This window comes from Tachysurus vachellii, chromosome 22 (genome assembly GCF_030014155.1).
Source record: "Tachysurus vachellii isolate PV-2020 chromosome 22, HZAU_Pvac_v1, whole genome shotgun sequence".
NCBI classification, from domain to species: Eukaryota; Metazoa; Chordata; class Actinopteri; order Siluriformes; family Bagridae; genus Tachysurus; species Tachysurus vachellii.
This window is the reverse complement of record NC_083481.1, coordinates 13,479,864-13,490,159: the sequence shown is the minus strand read 5'-3', so window position 1 is coordinate 13,490,159 and position 10,296 is coordinate 13,479,864. Positions and strand designations below refer to the sequence as shown.

General features: G+C 37.2%; 2 protein-coding genes across 2 annotated transcripts; both read right to left on the bottom strand.

The window, feature by feature from the left end:
• Window positions 1-842: 842 nt before the first annotated feature.
• Window positions 843-3,777, bottom strand: LOC132838396 (zinc finger protein 22-like). The gene is made up of 2 exons (XM_060858697.1): window positions 3,548-3,777; window positions 843-2,947 (listed from the first exon to the last, which is right to left on the bottom strand). Exons 1-2 carry the CDS (start codon window positions 3,741-3,743, stop codon window positions 2,235-2,237), a joined length of 909 nt encoding a protein of 302 aa, XP_060714680.1. The 5' UTR covers window positions 3,744-3,777; the 3' UTR covers window positions 843-2,234.
• A 1,310-nt stretch (window positions 3,778-5,087) lies between these two features.
• On the bottom strand, window positions 5,088-10,172 carry LOC132838278 (zinc finger protein 135-like). Its single transcript, XM_060858535.1, has 3 exons — window positions 9,912-10,172; window positions 8,460-8,657; window positions 5,088-7,215 (listed from the first exon to the last, which is right to left on the bottom strand). Exons 1-3 carry the CDS (start codon window positions 10,114-10,116, stop codon window positions 6,422-6,424), a joined length of 1,197 nt encoding a protein of 398 aa, XP_060714518.1. The 5' UTR covers window positions 10,117-10,172; the 3' UTR covers window positions 5,088-6,421.
• Between the last annotated feature and the right edge of the window lie 124 nt (window positions 10,173-10,296).

Below are 10,296 nucleotides of genomic sequence, written 5' to 3'. Positions count from 1 at the left end.
TTTATTCTCTGGTTGTTTATCTGGTGCTATTTATAAGTTCACATGTCCAAATCCTGTTTTCATTCATTTTCTACCGCTTATCTGAACTACTCGGGTCACGGGGAGCCTGTGCAAATCCTGTTTTTTCTCTTCTATTTTAGCAAAATTGCTAAATAGTGTAGGTGTATTCCTGCCTATGTATGTTATTCAAATGATGGACAGGTAAGTGTAAGTAGTTGAAGTAAGAGGCAGCTATATGAAAAATGAGCAATGACAGTGTGATGTAAAGCGTTAGATTTCTACTTATATAAACATGCCAAAAAGATGAAACAAAAAATATTTATTTATTTTTTTAATAAGTAAAATTAAGATATAACAACAGACAGGAAGGCAAATCAAGCATTTTCTAAATACTTAAATTATACTTAAAAATGAACATTTATCATGGAATAATGCTGTTGTAATCTCTGAAAAAAACAGTAATATTCGCTTATAAAATTTGAACAAACAAAATTGAATGTTTTGCTGCGTTTCTCTTTGAGTACAGAAAAAGTAAAACAGTAAAAGTACAGAAATCTACAAATGAAATTAAACACTGAAAAAAAGAACTGCACTTTGCATCCCATGGTGAAAAACATTACACTACATTACAACCAAACACTAGATGACAGTAACATTTATTTAATGTTTAAACAGTAACATAGAGACAAATCAAACTAGCGACTAATGTCCATATACAAGGTTTTCTATGGGTGTAACCTCCATTTTCACTTGTATTATTGTGCCTTCTGAGTCCTACAGCTCCCGACTGGGGTCCTGGTGGAAGAAGAAAGAAGTCCGTCTAGGCTTTTATTCTGAAGGGATTGCACAGGAAGACAATAAGAAAATATTAAATGAAAAAGAAATACTCAAAAAAGGTTCTGATAAATAAATAAATAATTATTATTATTTACCACCACTCATAAATCATAAAAGCTCTAGTAAACCTTAGTTTTTTTTGTTCTTTTATATATATATGTGTATATATATATATACACACACACAATTAAGGCAAAAAAGAAAAGTGTGGAACAGGTAGCTAGTTGACATGTAGCTGTTCGATGTTTTACACTTTGGACAAAATGTAGGCTAAGATTCTATATCATTTTCAATTTTAGATACATGCATATACATTAATGAACACTTTCTTCATTAGCTCCTAATAATGAGAAAGGTTTAAAAATCAGGTACTGCGGTATCACATCACACGTGTTGACTAAATGGACCATGCACTGACTGACTAAACATTACCCTCAGATTGCTTCTCACAGCTAATGCTAACTAATACAGTTCAGTCAGTTTTTGCTCACCATTCTTCTCATTTTGAAAGCTTACTGTCAAAAATGTTTATTACGAATTTTCTGTACAGTTGCATTTTCTGCAAAAACAATTTGAATATTCAATTCATTAATGAATAACATTATGCTTTTTCATTGTTTACAGCTATATTTCATGTTGTGGAAACAAGTTAGAACCGGTTACATTATTGCTTTTAACAGTCTTGATAAATTTTTGTTTTCGCTTTGTTTATTATTATTTATTAACTGACAAACTTTGTTCTCTTCTTTATCTAGAAAATCTACCATGCATTTAAGAACAGCCTGAATATTCTGAATATATTTTCCCTCTTATATTACCATCCAATGTCCTACATGTATAATGATGATATTTGAGAAAACGTCTTCTTTTTTTTTTTACATACAGACAGGGCTTTACCCAGGGATTTACCCAGTATATTAACTAGACATTTGGGATCATCTTAATTGAACTAAGATAAAATGTCACAACAAACAAAAGCCTCCAATTTATTTTCATATGAAAAGAGCAAAGGCACAATAGAAATGATAGAGGTAATCTTGTTCAAAGCAATTTAGACAGGTTAATAACAATGACAATTTCTTGTATTTTGAACAGAATTCTACTAATTTCAAGAAGAAACTACTAAATACATGAAAGATGGGATATGTGAGGGATCATTTTACAGTTGTATATATGTATGTAAAAGGTGTCACAGAGAGAGGTAATGACTTGATTTGCTGTTCCACAATGTAGATGTATTATTAACTAAATAAGCTGTCACTCAGGGAAGGTGTAAATGCTCTGGTATACTTGCAATGAAGCAAAGTCAACTAGGTTTGTGAGAAGCCAAGACCGCAAGGTTTCTAACAGCATATTTGAGGCCTAATAAAAATACTTCATGTGCTCTCTTGTCGCTTTTATGACCGTTGCACTTCAGGATGATGGAAACTGACATGTTTCCTGACTTGGCTTGACTGAATGAATCGTTTTCCACAAATAGGACAGATAAAAGGCTTTTCACCCGTGTGAATTCTTTCATGCTCTATTAAGTGACCTTTCTGATTAAAACGCCTTTCGCAAAATTTACAGTGATATGGCCTTTCCCCTGTATGAGTCCTACGGTGAATTTCCAGCACTTGCGCGTATGCGTAGGACTTTCCACACAAATCACAGCGATACGGCCTTGGCCTGTTTTTCTGATGCACAGCCATATGCCTTTTTAGCTGTCCGGGGGTTAGGAAAGTTTTTCCACAACACGGGCAAACATTTTTTTCAGCTGTCTCACTTTGCTGTGTCTCATGTGAAGAGGGATCAGAACTTAAACCTTCAAAATTACAGTCAATTATACTTTCACTTTGCATGGCAGGGTTTGAGTCATCAGATATGATGATCTCCGAGTCCCTTGGTTCAGATTTTATTGTAAACTTTATTTCCTCGTCAGTAGGAAAAGAAATAGTGTTTCCTGAGAAATAGTGTGGTGTTGTCGCTGTGGAGGGATCATTTATCGATTCCGGTGACATGTTGTCCTGCTTTGTTGTAGACAGTTCCACTTTTACTTGTATTACTGACGAATTTGTATCCTGGGAGATGTTTGGTAACTCCTCAGTAACTGCTTGATAACTTGAACCATCTGTGTAAAAAGAAGAATTGCACATAAATCCTATTTTGAATTTACAGACACGTGCCAAGAGCTCGTTAATTAACCAGACATAGAATATGTCAAGCATTTGGGTGTCAAGATATTGGAAAATCTTTTGAAATGCTTTATATTATACATGGAAGGACCACCAGAGGAGATGTTCTTGCTCATTTTCCTCTGGAGATGTTGGCTCAGTTCTACACAATCTGTAATCAGCACCTCAAAAACAATTTGCAACCAAGACTACAATGTACTGTTTATCAGGGCAGCTGAAAAGCATCCAAAAAGAAACCTGGAAAGATCTGATCTCATCCAAAGCCAGGAAGCAAGCAGAAGATCTAACCTGACCATTGTGTGTGACCATATGCTCACACACACACACATATATACACTCCTTCCTTATGCTTCAAACCTATAAACAAAGGACTGTAATTAGCAATCAGCACAGTAGTCTTTCGGTGGTTTTTCTTAGTTGTCGTCTCTTACTCTTACTCTGATGGTGTAGAAACATGAAAAACTAACATGAAAGCTTACATAAAAATATCTAGTGCACTACATAGGACGCACTATACGGGTTGTATTGAGACTCACCTCGTCCGTTAGCCAATCGCTCAGCCGTTAGCATTTCCTTCAGGTAAATGTTTTCCTGTTTTGTCCGGTCTGTTTCCTCCTGGTACTCGGTAATAACGTCTGTAACTGCTTGGAACAATTCTCCTGCAAGAGCTAGCAGACGTTCGGTAAAAAACTTATTTAAATACTCAATCTTAGCCATTTTTTCAGGCACCATCTACAGCTCTGAAGGAAACAACGGTCGCTTCTTCGTTTAGTGTTTGTGAAGAACAACGACACTAACAGCCACATTACTGCCACCAAGTGATTCGGAAATATAACATTCTGTTTATCTGCATGTGGAGCCATTTTTGGGGAAAACTATACGTGTCTCAACCTTTTTATTCATTCTCTCTCTCTCTCTCTCTCTCTCTCTCTCTCTCTCTCTCTCTCAAGAAAATTTATGACATAAAATATTCCAAAACTTAATATTTGAATTAAACAAAACATATTAAATTATACAATGTAGTGCTGGTGGTTAGTGGCCTTTATTTTTCTGAGATTTAATTTATGATAAATTCATTATTTTATCAAATGTCATAAAGCCAGGGCCCCCTGGCACCATCTCAGGGCCCCCTGGCACCATCTCAGGGCCCCCTGGTACCATCTCAGGGCCCCCAATTTGAGAACCACTGGCCTAGACTACTTGTTCTGAGCAGGTGTTAGTGAACAGGCTGTAAAAGTGTTGGCTAAGTTATAGACACTCATGAAAAACTGATGCTGATTATCTGGGAAACGTCTCTAACAGCAGTCACAATGTCATTGTTTGTGTCAAACAAGTTGTAAATTTGTTGTAACATTAAAACAGGAGATCATGACTTACTCTGTGCTCAAATTGATGCTCGCAGCTCCAGTGGTTTCTCTGTGGGTGAACAAGGATGATGCTGAACAATTCAAGGATATGCTTTTTTTTTTTCATTGGTTGCGTTAAATCTTACCCACCGCTTGATTCCTGCCCGGTTCCATTTTGGGTGCTACGGCATATTAAATATATGATAAATAGTCAAAACGTTGCATGAGAAATACAGTGTGTGGCGAGAGCGTGACAAAAGACCCAAATAAGTGACGGTCACTCTCAATGGGTGATACTTGAGAGCCCTTCTAGTCTTCCTTGTGCTGTTATTTATAGTATATATACTGTCTTATACGGATGAATACACGTGGACTAGAAGGAGGCATTGATCACAGAGGAGCATTAAACACATCAGATCTTCTCGACATCTGCGACTTTGGCACATTGGACGTGTTTTCTTTCCTCCATGTTTTCCAGCCTTTCGATTCCTTTTGCCAGCCAACTATCCATCTTTCTTATAAAGCCGTCAATAAAAGAAATGATACAATGTGCCACTAATGTTAAGAGAGCAGAAGATCCATTCAAGTACTGGAGGAAACATCTAGCTTTCTTCCTACTCGTCTTATTTCTGTCTGATAGCCAAACGCTTGCTTTTACCACAAATATTGAAATATAATTTCTCATAATTTAATCACACACCTAACAGGAAAAAAACAGAAATAGCCAATATACTAATAAGGAAAATAAATTTATTCATTATCTTCTTAATGAATAGAAGATTATGCATGTTAAAGTCACATTTTGGCAATATTATATATTAGAATAAAAGTTGTTCATATGAAGTTTAGTGTTAACGATTAACACTCAGTTAAGACAATCCAGTCAGGTTCTCTATCCTCTGTAGAGAGACACAGACAGCTCTGTCCTTTCACAGTCACATCTCGGTATAAGCAAGAAGATCTCAAAAGGGTCATCTGACAGCAGATCCATCACTCTGGCAGACTTCCACAGAAAATATATTATCGCTGAATATTTTCAACAACAACAACAAAAAAAAACCCAGTAAATAACAGTGATGCAGTGAATGTTTCTTCTTTCTTTAAATATGCTTCCCAGCTTAACTGCATGGTGTGAAGACAGGAAACAAGGACAAGAGGAATCAGATGTACACAAAATATTTTTGCATATCTACATCTCATGCATAAAGAGTGACGTTTATTTTTAGGGAATATAAGATTCTACACATCACCAGCATATTTTTGTTACTTATTTTATAGTTATTATTACTACTACTACCATCACTGATAGGATTGTTCTTTAGAGGAAGTAGAAAAGTTATACTGTAGGTTTACAAGATGGTCTAATCTAATATTTTCATTCAAAGCCAATTTATTCTGGCCCAGAAATATCTTTTTTCATTCCTTCATTCCTCTGAGTGCTTCACATCCATGTAGCACTGACGAGTCAATGTCAGATGTTGCTAAGTCAGCTGAAATATTTGGGAAGCATCCTGTGTCCTTGTTTCCAAAACAGCATAATTGAATCAGACACCACAATAAATCATAAATCATATCCACACTTTCCTCTTTATACACTTTGTATATATTTGCCTCGTTACCTGGTGAGGAAACAGCTGTCTGTAGCTGCTATATTGTAGGTCTTGAATGAATTTGACTTGCATATGCTACACAATACTAAATGTAACTATAAACGGATAAAATGTATGACATGGTAAGTAATAAAAAAGATATTATACCATTTTTAATTGTTGTGGTATAAGCGGAATAAAACACCTCAGGACAAATTGTTACTGGAAAAGAATCACCACTCCATCCTGCTTTTGATCATTTTCATATAACAGCATGTCATATTGTGCTTTATTCCTTAGTCTTGAGCTGAGGTATTCTCTTATTTAAAGTATTAATAGAAATCTCTTGGGACTTTTATCCAGTATTCTTACTCCTAATTTTCCCTTTAAAATGAAAAAGAAATCAAAATCTAGACAAAAGTTAGAAAAATCAAAAGTAAAACATAAGCAACGTTTATCCTATTTTTTTATTCAATCACTGATTGATTTTTCTTAGAACGCTAGCCATCTGCCCAGGATGGCTCCGAATATGTTCTTTGGCTTGACTCAACCAAGTGAAACATTTCCCACATACTGAGCAGCTGTAAATCTTTTCTCCAGTGTGAATCCTTTCGTGCCCTTTCAAGTGACCTATCTGACTAAACGTCTTTTCACAGAACTTGCAGTGATATGGTCTCTCTCCTGTGTGAGTCCGGAGGTGGATTTTGAGCACGTGCGGTGTACTGTAGCACTTTCCGCACAACTCGCAGCAGTTCGGTCGCTTGTTCTGGTGCTTCAGAAAATGTCTTTTCAGTTGCCATTCGTTTTGGAAAGGCTTTCTGCACACGTCACAGTATAGCGGCCTGTAAGAGATGTGACTCTGCAAGCGCGGTTTTAAACGAGAAAAGTCATTTGCCGGTTTCTCGTATTGAGAAGAGGGCTGGGAGACGGGCTCGTCTTTTATGGAAGGCTCGAACCGATCGTCGCTTTTCCCAGGAGTGCACGAGTTATCGGGGGAGAGACCTGTATGATTCCACATTTCTGGTGTGTGTAAAACTGCTATGGTTGAGGCTGTGGTGGAACAGTGATTATTTTTTGCCAGAACATTTACTGTACTGGAACTGAGTAAAGAAGCATTATTCAGCTGCTCTTGTGACTCAGCCTTCTCGTGTTCGTTCAAAGGTTCCAGCTTGACTTGGATTTGTGCAGGATTGCTGTTTTGTGGCTCCAGGTTAATGTTTGGTGGTTTAAGAGGAAAAGGAACTCCATCTGTGTGACTTTGATGCTCATCTGTCAGTAACACAGAATATACATTAAATATCACATTATTTAATCTTCTCTAGTGAGAAGATCCTCATTCAAATGATCAGCTATTGCTGCTCAAGGCATTAATACTATAGTCATAAAATCCTACTTGGATACTAGTGTTTCAGCCCCTTACACCTGCAATTGTGGGTTTTTTTTTTTTTTAAAGCTAAAGCAGCAGTCAGACAATAGTCAATGGTAACAAAAAAAAAATAAAAAACAGCCTATTCCTTGAAAGAGAATGTACATAGGACGTGAAGATGGTGTGTGTCTGGATGTGGTTACTATTGCTTCGCACCGACTTGTGAACTGTGACCTGTGAATACACAAGCCTTAGTCTAGGCTATGCTTTGGTGTTTGTGAGTAATGTTGGCACGCCTCCCTATGTGGGTAAGATCATGTTTTACCCAAATGGTCTGGATGGTTGAGGTAAGTGACTCCACTCTGAGCTAATATTCTCCCACAAAAGTAATCGCTAAGCAGAAAGCGAGTAACACAAATATTATGTGTTGAGTTCTAGGAGTTCCTCAAATGGATAGATTGATGGATGGATAGATACTTTATTGATCCCAGAGGAAATTCAAATAAATAAATAAAGATCTCAATCTGAATTTAAAAATATATTGCTGATTTTTACCCACTTACAATTTACAACAAGCCTCGGGTAGGTAGATGTGAATATTTACTTTCTAAATGTATTACTAGGCTTGATGTTTGTTTGAATCACATGTGCAATACATGAGCAAAACCACTTAAAGCTAATTCCATAAAACTAAAAAAAGACTCTCAGATGTGTTTTAACATCATAAACTATACTGTTTTCTTTATTTATGGAAATGATTTGCTGGTACTGAACATATTTTTAACAGACATATTGCAATATATTCCTTTATGATGAAGAAAAATACACAACTCTCAGGGAATAACCTGAGCAGCCGAAGGTGATGTCCAGTGTAAGAGCTCTCCTATTAATGTTATGCAAACATTGATGGTTCGAACAGTTTACACAAAATTCACAGTGACCACAGGGAATGATATGTATGCAATAACATACATTTTCACTAGTACATCATTCAGGAATCTCTTAACAATATCTTTGCAAGTTAAAGGAAGGAGGTCTGGTTTATAACGTAGTTCTAAACGAGGCCTGGGACAAACATAACTAACTGCTCTAATTTGACTGTACAACATGAATGCATATAGATGAACACAGCACCAATATCTTTTACCTGAGATATCACAATGCGGTTCTTCAGCTCTGTCTGTGCATTCCGGGCTGCAAGCAAGAGAAGGACGTGATTGTTTTGGTAGTTCAAGATCCTGCTGTGTGGTACTAAGCTCCAGTTTCACCTGTATAACTGACGTCTCGGGGTCTGTCGGGTTCTGTTTCTCTGAAGGAAACCCATCTTCTTGGCTGCTATGTGCATCTGCAAATACAATGGAAATGTATATAGATCTGTACAGATAAACTACACAAAGGTTACAGGATTTATATCAGGCATAAGACCTAATAAATTTGAAGTATAAACAAGCATTTTACTGTTCCTCAGATCAGGGCCATAAGTGATATTTTAGTCTTATTTAAAACCCAGTTCAGGGGGCACGGTGGCTTAGTGGTTAGCACGTTCGCCTCACACCTCCAGGGTTGGGGGTTCGATTCCCGCCTCCGCCTTGTGTGTGTGGAGTTTGCATGTTCTCCCCGTGCCTCGGGGGTTTCCTCCGGGTACTCCGGTTTCCTCCCCCGGTCCAAAGACACGCATGGTAGGTTGATTGTCATCTCTGGAAAATTGTCCGTAGTGTGTGATTGCGTGAGTGAATGAGAGTGTGTGTGTGTGCCCTGTGATGGGTTGGCACTCCGTCCAGGGTGTATCCTGCCTTGATGCCCGATGACGCCTGAGATAGGCACAGGCTCCCCGTGACCCGAGGTAGTAAGCGGTAGAAGATGAATGAATAAATGAATGAATAAAACCCAGTTCAAGAAAGTTCACAGCATTTTTGTCACGTGTCCAAGATTTAAGTAACCCTCTCAGTGGTTTAGATCAAACCAAATTACTATATATATATATATATACAGTATATATGAGAGAGAGAGAGAGAGAGAGAGAGAGAGAGAGAGAGAGAGAGAGATAAAAAAAAAAACAATGACAAAATAAGCAGAGAAGAATTAATGCTGCCTTCACTTTCTCCTTCAATTGACTGTTTACTATTTGGGAGGCCATAATAATAATAATAATAATAATAATAATAATAATAAATAACTAATTACTCAAATGCGTCTTTAATGTCATTTAGCTACCAAGTCTGATCTACTGTAGTATATTCTTACATTTTTTATAAAATAAGTACAATCTATCTATCTGCCTGTCTATCTGTCTGCCTGTCTGTCTATCTGTCTGTCTATCCGTCTGCCTGTCTGTCTATCCGTCTGCCTGTCTGTCTATCCGTCTGCCTGTCTGTTTATCTGTCTGCCTGTCTATCTATTTATCTGTCTGCCTGTCTATCTATCTATCTATCTATCTATCTATCTATCTATCTATCTGTCTGCCTGTTTCCATTTCCTTTATTAAATGACATCAGTACTTGAAACGATCATTTATAAAGTTTAACAGTTTATTAACAAAGCTGTCGGACATAAACATAAGGCCGTGTGTTTTCTTTAGCACACTATGCTAACCACATACTTAGCCTCTCTGCTCTGTCGAGTGTGATTTCAGCCAGCATTTTCCTCAGATAAACATTTTCCTGTTTGGAGTGGTTTATCTCCTCCTGATACGCGGTCAAAGTCTCCTGAAAAACCTGACATATCTCTCCTGCAATGTTCGTCAACCGCTGGTGGATAAAAGCATTGAGAGAGTCGATTTGACGCTTTTGCGTAACAGACGCCATGTCGCATAGACAACCTTAGATTCTGCTGGATGGACAAAGCTGCTTGTTACAGTGGATTTCAAAATAAAAGTCTTGGGAAAACATTTAATCTGTCAGTCATTGTTGGGTGTGGGATTATATTATGAGGTGAATATAATTTGCAATTTCTTTTTAATATTGTCTGTAAAATCATGGAAAAAA

Excerpts from the sequence above, each read along its gene's own strand:
- LOC132838396 (XM_060858697.1), bottom strand. The coding sequence starts at position 3,743 with ATGGTGCCTGAAAAAATGGCTAAGATTGAGTATTTAAATAAGTTTTTT. Across the intron at positions 2,948-3,547 it reads GCGATTGGCTAACGGACGAG|ATGGTTCAAGTTATCAAGCA; the intron begins GTGAGTCTCAAT and ends CTTTTTACACAG.
- LOC132838278 (XM_060858535.1), bottom strand. The coding sequence starts at position 10,116 with ATGGCGTCTGTTACGCAAAAGCGTCAAATCGACTCTCTCAATGCTTTT. Across the intron at positions 8,658-9,911 it reads CGACAGAGCAGAGAGGCTAA|ATGCACATAGCAGCCAAGAA; the intron begins GTATGTGGTTAG and ends TTGTATTTGCAG. Across the intron at positions 7,216-8,459 it reads ACCGCATTGTGATATCTCAG|ATGAGCATCAAAGTCACACA; the intron begins GTAAAAGATATT and ends TGTTACTGACAG.